Source organism: Protopterus annectens, chromosome 2.part1 (genome assembly GCF_019279795.1).
Source record: "Protopterus annectens isolate FY-2018-M chromosome 2.part1, PAN1.0, whole genome shotgun sequence".
Lineage (NCBI taxonomy): Eukaryota > Metazoa > Chordata > Ceratodontiformes > Protopteridae > Protopterus > Protopterus annectens.
In genome coordinates, this window is record NC_056729.1 from 516,260,128 (window position 1) to 516,281,142 (window position 21,015).

The 21,015-nt window shown below is 40.5% G+C and overlaps 1 protein-coding gene across 1 annotated transcript in view; it reads left to right on the forward strand.

Annotated features, from left to right (window-relative positions):
* Positions 1 to 17,686, forward strand: part of LOC122794131 — a 310,734-nt gene extending 293,048 nt beyond the window's left edge. Inside the window, exon 4 of the mRNA XM_044062312.1 lies at positions 15,496 to 17,686. Within this exon, the coding sequence (XP_043918247.1) occupies positions 15,496 to 17,252 (1,757 nt within the window). The 3' untranslated portion in view covers positions 17,253 to 17,686. The remainder of the gene's footprint in view (positions 1 to 15,495) is intronic.
* The last annotated feature ends 3,329 nt before the right edge of the window (positions 17,687 to 21,015 follow it).

Consider the following 21,015-nt stretch of genomic DNA (forward strand, 5'->3'; position numbering starts at 1 on the left):
ATTGGGCAGGTTTGACTGCCTTACAGTACTGGTTGGATAAAATTCCCTTTTACAGTCCTGGATTCAATACTTTTTTGGTATGCTTATTGGAGCATGTGTTAACTAAAAATGTGTTCTATTTTGATGACGTGTTACGTACAAGTAAAGGGTACTGTAATTGGTGCATCTTTTGCACCCATCTATGCTGATTTATTTATGGGTTATCTGGAACAACAAATTATCTATGCTCATGACCACAACCTATTTCTAGATGAAACTGATATTTGGAGAATCTTGACGATTGTTGGCTCATTTGGAGAACTGACCCAGGATATCTCAAAGAATTTGTTGGTTATCTTAATGAAAACAAGTGGGGTATAGAATTTACAGGTCATTATGATACAAATTGTCTCCTTTTTGGATGTCCTAATAACCCATCTAGATGATTGTACTGTATCTAGTGATGTTTATAGGAAACAATCCAGCTCTAATAGCCTGCTTCTTGCTTTGAGTTGCCACCTGAAACACATCATATACAATATTCCTAAATCTTAATTTTTTAGGATATGCAATGTATGCTGTAATATAAAGGCCTTTGAAAGTCAGAGGCAAGACCTTATAACTAGATGTTGTCACGGGTTATAATCGACATAAAGTCATTCAGGGTAGTACATTAGCACATATCCAGGATAGGAATAATTTATTACAATATCAGAAGCACAACAGAGACAATAATGATGCCATTAGATTTACTACAACTTATGCATGTAATACACATAGGTTTATTAGTTTGATCCACAAACATTGGAACATTTTAATGGCGGATGGACATCTTTTGAGTATGCTGGGGGATAAGTGTAATTTTTCATTCAGGAGAGGAATTCCTCTAGGGGCTTTTTTGAATCATTATAAACACAATTCAAGATCTGTTGCACTTCAAAGTACACTGGAAGGTGGGGCTCTATATGGTTGTATTCCTTTTGGTCACTGTACTTTTTGGAGGTATATTAACAAAACCAAGGAATTTTCTAGTAGAAATACTTCAAAAATTTTTCATATTAATATTTTTGCAAATTGCAGTTCTGATTGGATTATATATCTTGCAACCTGTACTTGTTCAGCCTTTTATGTCGGCCAAACTTCTTGACCACTCATATTGTGTATATCTGAACATTTGAGGGGCATTAGAAACAAAAACATCTTGAATGCTCTGTACAAGCAACTCTGTACAGCATCCAACAGCAAGTTTCAAATTCACTATTATTGATAAAATTATGGGGGAATAGAAATATGAAAGGCGGTTGGCACAATATTCTGAACAAAAAAGAACGTACATGGATTATTAAACTTGGTGATCTTTTTTCACTTGGTTTAAATGAACATCTTTAGTAAAATCTTTTAGTTCACAACCAATTAAATATTCTTTATATAATATTTTTATATGACATTATTACCACAGCCTAATATTATATTGTCTGTAGGAATCACATTTTATGTGATCATAAGTTGTTCTTACATCGTAAGCTCAAACATATTGTGTATCTTTAAATATCATGTGTTAAATTATTCATGAAGTGATTTTTGCCCCATACATTTAAAAAAGTATTTTGATTATAACAAATGTTATTACACTGAAGAAGGCTTGTAGCCAAAACCAGTATGTTTTGTTAATAAACATTTTGTTCTTTATTCTCTCATTTATTGTGCTGGCCATTCATTTTTTGGTGTTTGTTCATTCCCCCTCAGCCCAACACCACTGTGACCTCGGATGCTTCCCAGCTAGGGTGGGGGGCATTACCAGGGAAAGAGAGTCCAAGGCACATGGTCCCCTGAAGAGGTCCTTTTGCATATCGGTGTCCTCGAGTTGAGAGCCATGCTTTTAGTGTTGCAGGCCTTTCCGAATGCTCTCCCTACATCAACAAACAAGGAAAAACCAGATCTTACCCCTTGTGCTGAGAAATGGTCAGTGTTTGGCAATGGGCAATCTCTTCCAACCAATTTCTTATAGCAACGCATATTCTGCAAAAGTCCAATGCGTTTGACTGAGCAGGTATATACTCTTACATCATGAATGGTCCGTGCACAAGAACATAGTGGAACTGATTCCCTATCAGCAGGGCCAGCCATTCTGCGATCTCTGTGCATCTCCCTTAAACAACAAGTGCAGCAGCTACTTAAGGATGCTCTTCTCCATGATTGGCCCCCAGGTTTACTTTATGCTTATCCCAAAATCCCTTTGATTCCAGAGTTTCTACAGATAGCTGGCAGTTTGAAGACCAAAGTCATTCTCATTGCACTATTTTGACCTCAATAGATTTGGTTTCCCTTTCTATGGCCTCATTTAGTTCATCAGCCTTGGATTCTGGACATAGCTCTAGATCTGCTGTCTCACCCCACAGACATGATCCACCCAGACCTCCCCAGTCTCAAACTGACAGCTTGGTTTCTCGATTTCCAGTAATAGCCAGACAACGTATGCCCTCATCTCCTGTCCAACAGGTTTTATCTTCCCTTAAACCATCTACAAGGAAACTTCATACTAGTAAATGGAAAAGATTTGTACACTGGGCATTTCAAAATGGTGTGGAATCTTTTTTGCTCTGTTTCATAATATTCTTATTTTCTTGATGCTTCTTTTTAATCAAGAAGCTAGTTCTTCAACAAGTAAAGGTCAGTTGGCATTAATTTCTAATTTCCATATTGGATTGGATGGTTCCTCTCTTGCTTCTCAAGCTTTGTAAAACCTATTTAAGAAGAGGCACACTTTAAAAGCCCTGTTTAAACATCCTAATCCACCATTGGATCTAACTTTGTTACTGTTAGCCCTGATTCACCCACCATTTGAACCAGCGCATAACTGCAATCTTAAATTCCTTTCTTGGAAAACATTGTATCTGATGTTGTTGATTTTAATTTCCGCCTCACTGACAGGTTTGGATCTAATCCCTTGGATCCGACTCGGCCGGTATACAAGCTTGTGGAAATCCTGAACTCTTACCCAGAATGCACCCCCCCCATATTACCTCCGATCTCGTTTACTGCTCCAGCAATAAGACGTGGTTTTCTAATCTCTTGAGCGATCAGTTAAGTAGCTTAATTTTTTACTTACTGTCATTATTATTCTAATTTTCTTTTTCTAGTTCTTTCTTTCCTCCTTTATATATAAAAAAAATAAAATTTCTTCTTGTTATTGCGCTGTTTTGATGTAAGTACTGTTTGTGTTTATTGGAGTTTAAAGCCAAGACCGTCAAAGGGAAAAGCCTTGCAGGACTTAAAATGTCAAAAATGTGGACAGTAGATTACACACTCGGACTCTCACAGTTTGTGTGTTTTCTGCCTAAGCCCCTTATTATCTTCAAGAAAGTTGTGCGATCAGCCACAAGTTTAACCCCAGAGCGTTGTCAGATTGCAGAAATAAATGAATACTAAAAGGACTTCTACCCTCATCCTTTGATGCCATATCTGGACAAGCTAAAGAAAAAGGGGGAGAAAAAGTTAAAAAGGTAGCTCGTACCTCTCCCAGCTCCTCTTCTGCTTCATCTGGATCAGAAAAATCTGTAAAAAGGCTTCCTCAGATCCTCCATTTAGTTCAGATCCTATGAAGAATAAGCCTAAATTCTTGTATCCAGCTGTTGTCAGATCCAACAAAGTCAAAACACTCCCCCTTTGGATACAACGGTTTCTTTGGATCCAAAGTTTCCAAAAAAACAGGAATCATTGGATCCAAAGACCTCTGATCTTACCTCCACCTTACCCAGAACAAGGTATTCACCTTCGATGGATCCTTTTTCATAGAAGATGCCATCTCCCTTTTTAGAAGGATCTAAATCCCCATCTGCTCTGTCTACCCATTCATCCAGAATCCTCAGTGAAGAAGATGTAGAGAGGCTGTGATAAAGTTGTTCTCCGCGCAGAGCCAATCTGTCCCTTTTTCAGGTCCAACCCAGTCGGGTTAGGAAGCCCTAGTATCAGAAACCCCTCATCTGGCAGTTCCTCCTCTGACTCCAGCCCAGGTCTCAGAGTCAATTGGATCTGAGTCGTCTGTCTCCATTTACCTCGGAAACAAGGATCTTACCATCCTGGATTTGAGATTTGCTCTGAGCTGTTCAATCCAGTCGGATCTGGAGAGCTCTTGGACCCATTTCTGTTCCGTTGGATCTGAGGTGCTGTATTCATCTCCGATAACTTCAGAGCCCTTTCTACATCTTGGTGCCTGAGCAATGGTCAGTTTCCATCTGACTTCAGCCTTGGAGCGGAGAGATACTACTGACCAGAGGATTATTTTTTTCAGATCCAAGTCTTTACCCCTCTCTGGAATGGTCTGCTACTTTTAGGGTGCTGGAGGGAGCTTTGTCTGAACCTCAGACTCAGACGATGCCTTCCCCTTTGGGTCCTATGTCTTCTGCTCCCCCTGTCTCTGCACCATGAGAATCAACTAACTTCTCTACTGGGACAGCCATTACCAAAACCCCAGACTTCATGCTAGGGTGGTCCCACCTATTCTGAAACTTCCCTGGAGTCTCCCACCAAGGAAGTCCCTAAGAAGATGTCATGCAAAGAGGAAGAATATTGATTCCTCTGAAAAGTCACACAGATGTTGATGAGAGTGAGGGGTCCTCATGGTCACCTCATGAAGAAGTCTCATTTGGAGGCATTCTGGAGATGTTGAAATAGAGACGTGGCTGGAAGTCCGTCAACCCTTCTTTGGAAGAATTTGTATTACTGGAGGCTTTTGATACCGGCCCCTCTACTTCCTGGGTTTTCCCGCCTACTGACAAGCTCCTGAAATTAGTCTTGCAGTGGGCCTGGAAAGAGCCTAACACCATTGAGCCCGTCCCAAAGAAACCAGACAAGATCATGTCCTCACCAGAAACCAAGCCCTTTTGGTCCAAAGGTTCACTGGTTGATGCCATAGTTGCGGAGGCAGCCACCAAAAAGGAACTCGCTGATGAGAGTGCCTCTGTCCATTCCCTGGACAAGGATTTGTGAGCAATGGACAGGCTTGGGAAGCATGTTTATGCTTCAGTGACCTTTGCCTTAAGGTCTCTGAACAACTTGGCACACTTTACTAGGCTTCAGAGAGATCTGATCAAGGAGCTGTCAGGTACCTTCGCAGGATTCATGTCTGAAGATATGAAAGATTCCATCACTTCTTAGCTGGCGACCCTACAATCCATATCCAGTTCCTCTATGGGGCTTATTTCCAACATGGCGGAAGGAACCTCAATAGCAGTCGGTCAGGCATAGCCATTAGGAGACATGCCTGGATGCGTTTATGCGATTTTGTGGAGTATTTTAAGTCTACATTTGTCAATGCTCCCTTTGATGGATCCTTTCTTTTTGGCCCCAAAGTAAGGCATGAGAAGGACAGGAAGACCATTTCTGTCATGGGCATATGATGTTCGTGTTTCACTGTTGCAGTCCTAACCAATGGGTTATTCGGCTCCCGGTAGCCCTCGATCGGCCAGAATACCAAAGGTAAGTAAAAATTACTTTGGCTGTTGTCGTTTGTAAAGGACGTCCGATACAAAAGAAGGCAGCCTATGTCACTTCCTCAGTCTTCCTTGCCACGGAGCCCAATGCAGAAGCATTTCTTACACGAATGCCAGTCGGCAGTTTACCTTTTTTGTTTCCGACTACAAAGTTGAAGTCAACTACAGCTAAGTACCCTGTTGGGGATCCTCTTTTCTTGCCTTAACGAATGTCAGAAAAGGTTAGTAATTGTCTTACCTGTGGAAAGCAGATTCCCCTTAGAGATTTTCATTCCTATTGTATTATTTGTTTGTCTTGACCACGACGTTCCTAATTGTGATCTTTGTGCTTCCTTTAATCTGCATACTATTCGTCATCGGGCTAAGCTTTTAGCTAAGCATTTTGGAATTTGGCCCAAGTTTGTCGGTATGGCGTCTGCTGGTCTTCAGGCTTCGGATATCTCCAAGAAGCTTAAAGATAAGGACCGCGACAGGCTTCCGAAGGTCAAGTCCTCGGATGATGTTAGGTTGGTCGTTAGTCATGCAGTAGCCAGTGAGGTGCCTTTGCAGCCCGCAGATTTTCAACTGCAGGCCTCGGTTGAGATCATTTTAGAGGCCCCCAGGCCTCCGGCATTCATTTTGTCTTCTGACCTTCTGCCTGTTGCCTCTTCAGCTGGATCTGGAGCCGCAAAGCTGACTCTGGTATTTGAGACCTGTGTTCTTCGTTCAGACAGCAAGCTCATACCGATGACTTCGGCTACAACTTCAGCATTTGCCAGGCCTCCCTAGTCCTTTAGACTTGCAGGTAAATCTTCAAGTCATAAGCCTGTGAAGAAGCAGGCCCCAGTTTCCTCTCGTTCCCCTCATTCTCAAATGGTTAAAATGACTGATGACCTTTTGACTCTTATTAGGGGTTCACAGCCTCCTCCTTCTAAAAGAGGTAGGGAGACTCTCCTGAGGCTTTGTCCTTTTCAGGTTCTGATACTTAAAGCATTTCTGTTGATGAAGAAGTTGTTTCTCAAGCTTTCTCTCTTTTTGAGGATTCAGACGCAGAGGAGTCCATCCCTTCTGCTTCTCCTCCAGAAGATTTCTCTTTTGGTGATACTGTAAATACTCTCAGGGAACATTTTAAATGGGAAAGTCAGGATTATCCCCTTTCTAAGAAGAGGATTAGGGAATTTTTGGATTTGCCTTAGCATAAGCCTTTGGCTATTCCACCTGTGTTGGAAGTGGCTGATGATGTTTTTCTGGAAAATTCCTTGACTCCAAATTCGGTTCCTCCTGCTCCCAGGAAACCTGACAGGTACTATAGTGTCCCTGATTCTCATTTTTTTCTTTCCAGGAATCCATTGGCTGATCCAGAGGTTATTTCTCAAGGCCCTAAAGGAGTTAAGGCCACTTTTACTAAAAATCCTGTCCCTTCTGACAGGGAATCCAGGAACCTAGATAGGTGGGGTAAAAATTTCTATACCTCTGCCACTCTTGCTATTAGGTCTACTAATTGTGTTTTTCATGTGCTGAAGTACCAGCAGCACACCTTGGAAGCTATTAAGTCTAGGATAGCAGGTGTGCCTCAGTTGGCAGAGAGTAAGGATATGCAGGATTTGCTGAATTCTGCCAGCATAGTCAATAAACATTCATTATATTGTGGTTTTGGCATTCTAGAAGCCTCCTGTAGGGCTACAGCTACTGGCTTTGTTATTAGAAGGCACGCTTGGCTCAGGGAGCAGTCCCTACCAGAGCCTGTTAAGGCTAAGCTTTTAGACGTACCTTTGCATAAGGACATTCTTTTTGGCAGCAAAGCAGAGGAAGTCCTCAAGAAGATGTAAGACAAGGCCAAGTCTATGCAGACAGTTAGACTGTCTGCAAATTCAGCCTCCTTGCTTTAGCAGGAATTACTCTTCTAAGAGTTGAACTTCCCTGACACCAGCAGACCGAGCCGTTCTAGGACTAGAGGTTACAAATCTTCTAGGGGACAGGTGGCTACCCCTCAAAGGTCTGAGCGTTGGCAAGCTTCCTCTTCCAAGGTGGGAAGTTCTAAGCCTGCATCTCAATCTAAACATTTTCAATGACTCTGTCCAACTTCTGCCTGTTCTTGCCTGCCCAGAGAGTCCTTTGGGGGAAAGTTGGCCCTTTTTACAAATGTCTGGGCCACCATCACGGACGACAAATGGGTACTCAGAATGGTATCCCTAGGGCACAAATTTTCTTTCCACACCTTTCCAGTACCCAAAGAATTCCCGGATGCTCCTCCAAACCAAAGGGCAGAAGTAGAAAAGCAAATTTTGTCTCTGTTACATCTGGGAGCAATAGAATCAGTTCTTGCTCAGCAGGTAGGTCAAGGTTTCTATTCCAGACTTTTTCTAGTTCCAAAAAAAGAAGGCACCTGGAGTCCTATCCTAGATCTATCCATTCTGAGCTCTTTCTTGATCATTCCAAAGTTCAAAATGCTCACTCTGCATCAGTTGCTGCCAATGTTAGAAAAGGATTCCTGGCTGGTAACATTAGATCGCAAAGAAGCTTATCTGCACATCCCTATCAGGGAAAGTTGCAGGCAGTACCTTAGTTTCAGGGTGGTCAAGCAACATGATCAGTTCTCTGCGCTGCCCTTTGGCTTATCTACTGCTCCCAGAGTTTTCACAAAGTGCTTGGCTCCATTCATTGCTTTTTGCAGCCAAAAGAAAATTCAAATTTATCCATACTTGGACGGTTGTCTAATTCAAGCAAATTCTCAGGAACAGCTGTTAAAGGATCTAGAATTGGTAAAGACTCTTCTCTCAACCCTGGGTTACACTCTCAACATGGAAAAATCAAAAATGGTGCCATCCAACGAGATAACATTCCTTGGAGCGAGTCTGAACACAGCCACCTAGATGGTATATCTCACCCAGGAGAAGCAGACAACTCTTTCAGTTTACTTGAAGGACTTGGCAAGCCTCTCCCAGCTCCCTGCAAGGAAATACTTGCAAGCTCTGGGATTAATGGCCTCTTGCATTTTCATGATTCCATATGCAAAACTGCATATGAGGAAATTGCAATGGTACCTCAAGAACACTTGGTGTCAACACACACAGGACCTGGATATGATAATTCCTGTGCTTCCATATCTACGGACAGAGTTTCTATGGTGGGCAGGAGCCTGTCTACAGAACAAAGGCATGCCTTTTCACCCACCCCTGGCTACTCAAGTTCTTACAACCGACACATCGGACTATGCCTGGGGAGCTCACCTGGATGGCAGATGCATACAAGGAAGTTGGAATGTCCAGCAGATGTACCTGCACATAAATTTAAAGGAGTTGATGGCAGTTCAGCAGGCCTTACTAGCTTTCAAGCATCTTCTTTCTCCAGGGACCCTTCTTGTTAGGACAGACAGCACCACAGTAATGTGGTACAACAACAAGCAGGGAGGTACTCATTCTTACCTCTTGTGCAGACAGAGCATGAGTCTTTGGTCCATAGCAGCATCCTTGGGCCTGCATCTCCTAGCTCAGTTTCTTCCAGGAAGGCTCAATGTTTTGGCAGACCAGTTGAGCAGACAGACCCTGGATCCTCACAAGTGGCAGCTGAACAGAGCAGTTTTTTAGAGCATCATTCAATGTTGGGGCATTCCTCAAGTGGATCTCATCTCCTCTCTAGACAACCATCTTCTACCTCTTTTTTGCACCAGACAGCATCACAGTAGAGCCTGGAGAGTGGATGCTCTGTCCTTCCCTTGGACGCTGCTGTCAGTTTATGCCTTCCTCCTCTTCTTCCCAGAGTATTATTGAAGATCAGGGACGAACAACCAAGGACTATTTTCATAGCTCCGGACTGTCCCAGACAGCACTGGTATCCACTGCTTCTCAGTTTCTCCTAATTTCCTCCTTGGCATCTTCCTCTGAAGCCAGATCTTTTGGTTCAGGAAGGGGGAAACATTCTGTATCCTCATTTTCAGTCTCTCCATTTGGCAGCATGGCTCATTGTATGACTCCATCCTTTTCTTCTTCCCTTTCCCAGCATGTGGTTGACGTGCTGAGGGAGGCCAGGAGGCCTAGCACTAGGAAGTCCTGTGCTGGCAAATGGGAAAGATTCTCTCATTGGATGCAGGCTAGAGGGGAATCTTCTCAGCCTACCCTTCCTCTGATCTTGGAATACCTGGCTGAATTGCTTTAGGGTGGTCTTTCTTTTTCCTCTATCAAGATCCATGCTTCAGCCATTTCTGCTCATTGTTCTTTTGAACAGCCCATTTTCTCTCATTCTCTGATAAAAATGTTTCTCAGAGGTGCTTGCAACTTAAAACCTCCCAGAAGGGAACCTACTTCAGCCTGGGATCTTAATTTTGTTCTAGAAAAACTCACCCTTCCTCCTTTTGAGCCAGCTGCTACTGCAGATTTAAAGTTTCTCTCATGGAAGACTGCCTTCCTCTTGGGCTTTAACTTCAGCAAGGAGGGTTTCGGAGCTGAATGCTTTGATGGCTGTGGAGCCTTTTATTTTCTCTGAGAACCAACCCCTCCTTTATGCCTAAGGTGGTTTCTAGCCTGACTCTTAATCAGTCCATACACCTTCCTACCTTCTTTCCTAATCCTCAAAATAGAGGTGAAAGGATCCTACATTCTCTTGATGTGCATAGACAACTCAGGTTTTACCTGGACAGGACTAAAGACCTTTGGTAATCAGCACAGCTATTGGTCAGCTTTGCCCCTGGAGCCCAGGGCAAGGCTATTTCTAAGCAAACCATTTCTAAATGGATTGCTCATTGTATTACTTTTTGTTATTCCTTTCATGGCAGGGTTCCTCCTCAAGGGGTTAGGACCCACTCAACTAGAGCAGCTTCCACTTCTGCAGCCTTTTTAAGGGGTGTCCCTACTAAAGACATTTTGGAGGCTGCCACATGGTCTTCTGTTCACACTTTCACAAAGCATTATAATTTGCCTTTGTTTTTTAGAGCCAGGGCAGGGTTTGCCACTGCTGTTTTGCTGGGCATTATCTCCAGTCCTTGATTCTGTTGGTTCCTCCTCCCTTTTCTCTAGGCTTTGGTAATCATCCCATTGGTTAGTACTGCAACAGTGAAACATGATGAACATAGTACAGTTGTGTACACTTACCATAAATGTAGATGTTCTAATGTATTTACTGTTGCAGTCCTGCTTTCCCTCCCTCCTTCCCCCTTTTTCTCTTTTCCTAAGGTACAGGCTAGATTTGGTTTAAGCCTTGTTTTCTGGGGGCTTTTGACAGTTATGGCAAGAAAGACTGAAGTGACGTCAGCTGCCTCCTTTTGAATTGGACGCCCTGACGTCCTTTACAACCGACAACAGCCGACGTAATTTTTACTTATCCTTGGTATTCTCTCCGATCGATAGCTACCGGGAGCCAGATAAACCCATTGGTTAGGACTGCAACAGTGAATACACTTGAACATCTACATTTATGGTAAGTGTACACAACTGTACTTTTTCCATCCCCCCCAAGATCCTTTTTGAGAAGTCATTGAGTGGGTGGAAAGATGTGGTTCAGAAAATCAGAAGGGTATTTCCAGAACACACGTGAAGGTTCTTCCCCCAGAGGCAAAGAGGGAAGTTCAAATGATAGACACCGCCCCCGCAGCAGAGGAGGCCCCCGACATCAGGGTTCCAGAGGACTTTTTTTTTTTTTGTAAAGTTGAAAGAATGTTGCCCTTTGGTCTCACCACTGCCCCCATGGTGTTCACCAAATGTATGGCAGTGGTAGAAGCTCACTTCAGACTGCACGGATTCTGCATGTTTCCTTATATTGATGACTGGCTCATTTCTGCCACAACACGGCCTCAACTCATCATGGCAAGAAAAGAGGTAATTCAAACTTGTGCCTCTCTAGGAATAACCATAAATTTCAAAAAGTATCAGCTTTAACCAACTCACTCCATAGAATTCATCAGAATACTACTAGACACAAGGTCCACTGTAGCCTCTCTGCCTCTCTCCAAGGTTCAAACCTTAAGATTGCAAGTAAACAAAATTCTTTGCAGTACAATAGCCCCATCTCACTGATTCCTACCAGTGCTGGTATTGATGGTAGTGGCTATTCTCCTTCTACCTCTGGCAAGGTTTCACATGAGAATTCTTCAGTGGATGTTGGCATCTCAGTAGTCCATTCTTCAGTTGCTCCTGTCTGCTCCAGTAAGAATCACCAACTCATGCAAGAAACAATTGATGTGGTGGATGCAGTTGGATCAGCTTCTTCAAGGGTGGTTATTTGTTATTAGTCAGCCCAAGGCTGTAGTGACCACGGATGCTTCCAGACAGGGTGGGGGGCATTATCTGGGAAAGATAGTCCAAAGCACATGGTCCCCTGGCAAGGCCAATTTGCATGTCAGTTCTCTAGAATTGAGAGCATTACTTTTAGTGTTGCAAGCCTTTCATGAAGCTCTTCCTTCAGGGACAGTTGCAGTACACACAGACAAGGAGAAACAAAGAGTTTGGCAATGGGCAATCTCTTCCAACTGCTTTCTTTTAGCAATGCACACCCCACAGAAATCCAACATGCTAGCAGATAAACTGAGCAGATGCATTCTATTGCCTCAAAAGTGGTCCCTCAACCATAAAGTAGCGGAAGAGATTTGTCTCGCGTGGTGCCAGCCTTGCTATGATCTTTTTGCCTCTCCTCTACACAAGTGCAGCAGCTACTTTGACCTAATTCCTCCCAACAGGGGAAGTCACCAAGGTATGCTGTTATTCCCAGTTGGCCCCACGAGTTACTGTATGTATAGCCTCCAATTTTTCTAATATCAAAGTTCTTACAGAAAGCTGCCATGTTGAAGAGCAAGGTGATTCTCATTGCGCCCTTTTGGCCTTGACAAATTTGGTTCCCCTTCCTTTGGCCTCATCTGATCTATCACTGCTGGATTCTGGACCCACCTCCAGACCTGCTGTCACCCGACAGGAACAACTCATCCAGACCTTGCAAACCTCAAGCTGACAACTTGGCTTCTCCATTTCCAGTAGTAGCCAGGCAACCTATGTTTTCTACCCCTGTTCACCAAATTCTATTATCTTCCCTCAAACCATTCACAAGACAAATGTATTGTAGCAAATGGAAAAGACTTCTCTGCTGTACTCTTCAAAATAAAGTCGACCCCTTTGTGGTTCCTGTTCATTCTGTCTTGGAATTCTTGGTGTTGCTCTTTAGTCAAGGGGCCAGCTCATCCACAATCAAAGTTTAACTAGCAGCAATTTCCAACTTTCATGCTGGCCTGAATGGTTCTTCACTTGTATCACATAAACTTTGTAAGACATTTCTATAGGGAACTCTTCTTTTGAGAGCCCCAGTTAGAGATCCTACTTCACCATGGGATTTTTTACCTTAGTACTGCAAGCTATAGTCCTTCCTCCCTTCTAATCTCCAAGTACTTGCGATCTAAAGTTTCTTTCTTGGAAGACATTGTTTTTGGTAGCCATTACCTCTGCCAGAAGAATTTCAGAAATTCAGGTCTCAACCTTAACCAATCTCTGTCTACCAGTTTTCTTCCCAAGTTATACAAGTAAAGGAGAGTATTTGCTGCATTCACAGACAATTACACTATTATTTGCACAGAACAAAACACTTCAGAAATTCAGACCAGTTTTGTCTCTCTTGCTGAAGGAAAGGTGGGTAAATCAGTGTCTAAAGTTTCTCTATCCAAATGGCTAACTAACTGTATTCCCTTCATTTATAATAAATTAAACTTTCCTCTCACAAACCGAGTAAGTGCTCGCTGTACAAGATCATTAGCAACTTCCTCAGCTTTTCATTCAAGACCCTCCTTGGATGACATTTGTGTGGCAGTAACTTGGACTTCTCATACCTTCATATCTTGTTACAAACTGGACTTGCCTTCTAGGAGTAGGGCATCATTTGGCTCAGTGGTGCTCAGGAATATTCTTCCTTGAGGTTATTCCTCTTATATTTATGGCTCTAGATATGCTTAGTCCTTCCTTCCACCACTGTACTACTCCTTAAGCTTTCCATAAAGTTACATATGCTATGTCTTTCTATGGTCTGCAAACAAGATCTGAGGTAATGAGGGTGGTGCATTCTGGGAAAGGGTAAAGCCTGAGAGTTCAGGATTGCCACAAACTTGTGTAGCGGTCAAATTGGATCTGAGGAAGCTGATCCAAACCCATCAGTGAGATGGAATTGAAAATGGACAACACAGATGGAACGGTATGGTGAGTACATAACTTTTTTTTTTTTTTGTGGCCATTACGTCAGCCAGACGTCTTTCAGAAATTCAAGCCTCATCTGTGAAACCTCCATATCTTAGTTTTTGTAAAGATAGAGTTGCATTATGAACTAATACATCCTTTTTTTTTTCCAAGAATAGTTTCAGAATCTAGCATTAATCAGTCCATCAATGTACCAGTTTTCTTTCCAAATTTTTCTAACAAAGGCGAATATATTTCCAAACCAAAAACATCCAAAGGCAACCATGCAGTGAAGAAATATCTATTTATTTAGCGCTTTCGACCCAAGTCTTTATCAGAATAAAAAACTTTTTATCAGCCTGTAATTTTAATTGCCATAAAGTCTCCCTTTTTAATACAGATTTCTTGTAATCACCCCACACAAATGTTTAGGCACTGTTTCTAATACAGAAAACAAATATTTCTTGTAAACATCACATGTTAAAGTATGCTTATAAAATGCATTATTACTGTCTTTACTTATTCTAGCATATAGATGTTCTTTAATTCTAGTTCCTAATTTTCTCTTTTTCTGATAAAAAGCCTAGTTTAAATGAAACTGTATGTATTAAATGTTTTTATAAATGCTTTTGTAAATGTTATCTGTGCAGGGTGATGTGTGAATTTTGAGATGCTCTCTGATTTTAATGAAATTTTCATTGCATATGTTAATTGAAGTGTGTATTTAAGTGTGGATGGCAAGGATTTTTTTTATTCTGATGAAGACTTTTGTCGAAAGTGCTAAATAAATAGATATTTCTTCACTGCGTGGTTGTCTTTGGATATTTTTTGTTTGGATTTGTGCTTCATACATCCATGGGATTTGGTGTTTTTGTTACTTTTATTGGATGTTCCTAGGCAACCGTGTTTATTATTTACTCAGAACAAAGGACATCAGCACTACAGACCAGTAATTTGTTTCATTAGCTGATATTAAACTGGGTAAACCATTATCCAAAATGACTCTCGCCAGATGATTTACTGGCTGCATTTCCTTTGTTTACAACAAATTGGATATTTCTTTACCTAGTCAAGTTTGTGCTTGTTCAACCAGATCCATAGCAACTTCCTCAGTTTTTCATTCAAGGGCTTCCATGGATGAAACATGTGCAGCAGCGACTTGGGCCTCTGCTCATATGTTCATCACTCATTACAAAGTGAATCTGGTATCCTGAGGTAGATCATCATTTGGCTCAATGGTGTTTAGGAATATCCTGCTTTGAGTCCACCTTGGGATTTAGGTAGCTGAGGACAGAATGAAAATTGACAACATCAGATAAAGAAGTTATATACTCACCATCACGTTCCATCTGTGGTGTTCATTTTCATTCTTCCTCAGCTCCCTACTGACCACCCCCTCCGTATGTATTTTTCTGGAAGAGTGTGTGAGCATGACAGAATTGGCATAATCCATACATGACAAAGCTCCAGATATAGCCTTGTCTAACCTTTGGTTTTCTATCTTTTTATGCCCTTTTTGGTATAGGAATTTGTTTTCTATGCTTTAGCAAACAAGATCTGAGGTAATTTGGGTTTGTTCATTCTGGGTAAGGGAGATGCTTGAAAGTTGTAAGTTGCCACAAGCTTTTGCAATGGCTGTCAGATCCGATAGTTTGGATCCAAAACCATCAGTTGAGGAAGAATTAAAATGGGCAACACAGATGGAACATTATGGTGAATACATAACTTATTTTTTGTTAAGGGAGAAACATAGAAGTCTTATTTGAGTAGATGGGGTGTCCTTGTTGAACTAATGTAAAGGTTGCAATGCTTGCTTCACATGTAGGCTGATTGTACTGCTTTTCTGTAAAGTCATATAATTTAACTTCCTTTCTCATAATGATTATTTTGTATGTTTATTGTAGGTGATAGACAACAGTACAGTTTTACGAAACCACCTCAGAAAGGAGAACCTCTTCTGAGAAGTGCCCAAAATCCAGGTTTGGAATGGATCCTGAAACAGAAGTCTGAAGAACATTTCTTGGCAGTAGATACTGATTACTCTGTCATAGGCCCTGATAATCTTACTGTTTTGGTTTCTGCTAGACTGGCCCAGGTGGAACAGTGCATCCCAGGACTCAAAACATGTTTGGTTATTGCACAACAACCAGTGACTGGTGCTAGGCACTGTTATACAAAATTAATTTCCCCAGATGTTTCTGTTGGCATTGACTTTTGCTACCATCCTGCATATGTTAAGATTAGTAAACATTTTGGGAATCTGCAAGCATCGTTGAAGTACCAAGCTCATTTGAAACTGGCTAGTGATTTTACTAGATGCATGAAAAACACTTCTGATTTCCTTAAGAAGATTTCTATGTTGCTTCAGAAAAAACAACTTCTTTTAAAAACATTGACTCAGAATTTCAAAAGAGGAGCTATGTGTGCAGATGCTAGTGATCTAAAAGGTCTCTGTGAGGAATTAAGCACTCATATTAGGCATTGGAGGAGCCTGTGCTGGAGAATGCAAAATGATAATTGGCTAAGGCCTATGTTACCAAACGAACTAAATAGTTTAGCACACCTAAAAGAATGGTCTTCTTTACTGACTTGTCAAGCTATTTTTCTTATGAAGCAGTACTTACATACTTTACTTTCTATTTTAGCTTATGTCAACCCCCTTGATACAACCTCTGAGATATTTGTTGATTTCTTTCAGAGTATTGAAATATATAATAATGTTTTGTCAGGCAAAAATATAGATCCTTCTTTCTGCTTTAAGGAATGTGATCAGTTATTAAGCAGAGATAAATCAAATCAGGATTTATTTTATGTAAAAGACATGCTAAAACAAGATTTGGAGCAGAGAATTTCAGAACCGTATTCTGTAAAGAAACTGCTGCTCATTTTTGGAAGGCAAAAAGGCAGACTGACAGCTAGACATTTTTATTCATATCTAATTGAACATAGCATGTTACTGTCTAGTCTGGAAAATAGTAACATGCTGAACTTGGAGTGGGAGCATCTAAAGGTACCTTTTGTGGAGTGCAACAGGAGTAGTACTTCAAAGCTGAATACTAAAGAAATAAACACCAAACTACTTAGACCTAAGTTAGGGGACAACCAGCAAACATCCAGACAGACAGACATTAAGAATGTATTAGGAGAAAACTACAAAGAATATGTGAAAGTTATGGATATGTTCCTTAGAACACTAATATCATCGAACAATGCCCTTTGTTGCCATATTCTCAACAAACCAAAACCTGATAAGCTGCCACTAGCAGAATATTTTAGAGAAAAAAATTGCACTTCACCATGGGAGGACCTAACAGATACTGGCAGCCATTCCTCAGCATTCTGTCAGAATGCTCCATATTGGCAAAACATGCATGATCTCGAAATGAAGGAGCTGCTCCTTTCAGAGTGCTCTTCCATGATGTGGAAAGCCTTTGGATGCCATCTGCTTGATCTGTTATTTTATCCAAACTGCATTTTGACATGTGAATATGGAGGGGCTTTGGGAAGCCTTTACCAGTCCAGAGACTATATCACTCAAGTTATTCTTCATATACTGAATGATATCTGTAATAGGGGTAAGTTGGATTCTTTAAGCAAAAAAGTGGTTGACATCTATGTTCTGGTGTTAAGTACCTTTCAAGACTGCTTATATATCTATTAGCATTTAAAGAACTAAAATATTAATTTATATTATACATCAAAATGGAAGTTGTATTTTCCAGTCATTATGTCATTAAGCAGTTTGACATGTTATGAATTATTATATTGCTACAGCTGCTGTTCCTATCTGTGAATTGTGATAATGGTTAAAGGGAAAAGTAGTAATTCTAAAATGTTTTGAAGAGTTGAAAACTTTGGTATGTGGAAACATTAAGTACTTCCCTAAAGAGATTATTAAGAAATATTTTTTCATTTTTTTTAGTAACAAGAAGTAAAGAAAGAAAATGTTTTCTGAACAAAATACCACATTGAACTAATTATATTATGTTTTAAGTCTTTTATAAAATTCCACTTAAAGGAGCATTTTCCTATGAGAAAATGATGTGTAGGTCAGTGTTTATGCACTTGTCATAATATTTTAATAGTCTAATTAGAAAAAATAAAGGCCATTTTTTAAATCTTCCTTTAAGAAGGATTCTTGGAATGGCATAATCATGATCTTTGTCTTCCAGTGCCATTTGCTCATTTAGTCTCTCTTTCCAGACTGTACCAAGTCCTCCTGGTTGGACAGCAGTTACATGTTCGTGCTTTGTAGTGGGCACGATAGTACTGTGTCAGTACCTTGCAGCATGTTTTCTTCAGATTCGCTAGTATTAGATCAGAAACCACGAGACACAGTAAGGATGTCTGTAGTTTCAATAAGAATGTTGTCTTGCTGCTTTTAGTTTTTCTGTCGGTTTAATTTCTCTAAGTATTTTGGGTTTCCTAATACAATGACAGGAATGAACCCCATTCCTAAGTAAGGATATGCCTGAGTTCATGAAATTAGTAATGTTTTCAGTCTTTGATGTTGGCCAAGAGTGCTCTTCTTAGCACTTGCAATGTGCCCAGATTTTCCTCCTTATATAATTCATACGGAGTTACATGTATTGGTATGGCTGTAAATTATTATTTTATTAGACCTGTTGCTCCTACTACTATTGTAACTGTCTGGGTATGTTTCTTCTACATAGCTCTCACTTTTGTCTGCAAACCTGGTATTTTATGACTTTCTCTCTCTGTCTGTCTCTCTCTCTCTCTCTCTCTCTCTCTGTAAGGCACTGTAATCACTGCATGTAACAATTTCAGTGATCAGTACTTCTTTTCATGGATTACTGCATCTGGTTTTCTCGCATATATTTTTTTGAATTGTTGGCATTGGGTGAATCCCATGTCGTATAAACTTTGTCATTCTCTGTAAATCTTTGAGGTTCATGTTTCCAGTGCTTCTCAGCTACTTTTGTATTATAATGTATGCACAAATCCCTAGTACAACAGTCTTGCCACATTATTGTGTCTTTCAGTATACAGGCTCTCTGCCATGAGTATGTCACACTCAACAGCAAGATGTGTGACTGTTTCCAGTTCTTTTTTTTTTTTGTACAGAAACTGCTTTTGTTTGTTTCTCAAAACTTTTCAGGGGACTCCATAGCCAACAAGTATGTAGTATCTTCGGTCACCACTTTTATTCTCTCATCTGTTGGTTTCATGTCATCTCCAGTTAACCATTCCTGCATCAAATTGTAGTCCACATGAGGTTGTTCCAGGAGATCTCTGTACTTGCCACTGTATTTATTGCTTTTCCAGTTTTCTTTCCTTCTCATCTGAGCCTTTTCCTTATATTTTTTCTTTTTTTTGGCACATTCAGTTGCTGTCTGATTTTTGTCTTCTTCTGGTTTTGATTTTCATTCCCACTAGATGCTTCTACTAAACTAAGCAAAGATGTCATTTTAGTCTTCTCCTACTTGTGTTTTAAAGCTTTTACTATGTTTGAATCTGGTAAGGTCAGCAGATATGTATGCAGTCTCACAATTGCAGATCTGTACATATAATCAGTTTTGAGGAGGTCCATACCCCTTTCACAGCGAAGAATGTATAATCTTGGTATACACTGATTTTTATGCATCATTTGGTAAGTGTGAAGCATTCGTTCTTGTTTTCTTGTCCAGTTGATCCAATACAATTTAGGGCCAGTCATACACCCCAAAACTGTAAATTAGAACAAGAGCAACACATTGATTTATAGCCTGGACTTTATTCCTAGATGGCAAGGCAGTTTTAAGTATTAGTCTTACTCGTCTAAATTATTGCTTACTGAGTTTTTTTCTCATCGGTTTATGTTTTATGTCGATCCCTCATCTCTTCCAAAATATTTGTAAACTCCCTCCTGCTCAAGTTCCTTTATATTACATTCTTTTCCCAGATATTTATTTAATGACATTTGATTACTGGGAAAGTCCATTTGGGTAGGAGCCCCTTTTCAGTGAGAGGCTCCAAAGTATTACAAAACAGTTTAAGAACAATTTTACAATCTTTAAAAATAATACAAAAAACAACTACAGTTTAAATAATTGTACCAAATTCGACATAATAGTAAAACATTGGGTAAGAATAGATGCAAGTTACGTGACAATGATTTAATATTTAGAGAAATTTTAGCCAGTTTATAGAGAAATTAAAGGTAAGTTAGTGTAATACAAACAGGAATTGCGGTATGAAGTGAGAGAAAAGCAGGCTTATGGTATAATTAGCGAGAAAGCCAGGGGAGAAAAATTGATAGAAGTAAGGGAGTGAGTAAAGAAGGGAGAGTAAGGCGGTGTAAAGTATGAATAGGTACTTGCTCACATTTAGGGATATAGTGTATCCTGGTGTTGAGCAAGAACAGAGCTAGCTTATGCCTAGGAAGTTTTTCAGAATGGTTTTGAAGGATGGGAGTGAGGGTATTGACCTAATGGGTACATTGTGTTCCAGGTCTTAGCAGCATGATAAAGGTACAGACAATGGCCAGCAGATTTGATAGGTTTCCTGAGATACAGGAGTTTTTGGTTATTAGATCGTAATAAATGACTGGGAACATAGTTGTGTAGAATGTTATTTAGTGATGGACAAGCAGATGGATTTTGGATAATTTTATAGGTGGTGAAAAGCTGTCAGTTGATGGGATAGTTCTAACCAATTTAGGCTTTTTAGTGTTGCAGAGTGGTAGGTTCTGAAAGAGGTATTTCCTGCAAATGTATCAACTTCATTATAGCACTGTTCAGGTTTTGATTTTTGTGATGCCTATAGATTAGTAAGGATGGGAGCACCATGAAGAAGTGTTGGAAGGAGATAAGTAGTAGCAAGTGTAGTTTTAGTTACTATGAGGGTGGAGTACCGTTTTACTGACTGATACCCATTGGATAGGTAGCATTTGAACCATAGAAGAGGGTGGGCTGAGAGAGACCTAATGAGGACATTTGAAGTAGATGATTGCTGTGACAGACTGTGTCGAAAGCTGTAGATAAGTCAGGAAATAAGAAGGAGACTGGTTTGCCATTATCTCTAGCTTCATTGACAGTATGTATTTAGGTTATAAGTGCAGTGTTACTGTTGGAAGGATAGAAGCCATGTTTTGTGGGGGATAGGAGTTCATCCTACAGGATCTAGCTTAGCAGTTGTTTTCTGAATACAGTTTTCAAGTATTTTGGAGAGGGGGGAATGAGATTGCTATATGTCTAAAGATAGTAAGATCTGTTGACCCTCATGTCAAATTAAAACAGAGAAATCAGTTTATATGCAGTTATATGTTAGTATGTGGTGACTATTGTACATTGACAAAATTCTCAGTGAAAATGTTTGGGAGTTGGGCCTTGTGGCAGAGCTCCTATAGTATCTGGGCCAAAAGATGTGACTACATGCTGCTGTACAATGTCAAAATTCTCAGTGAAATCATTTGGAACTGATCC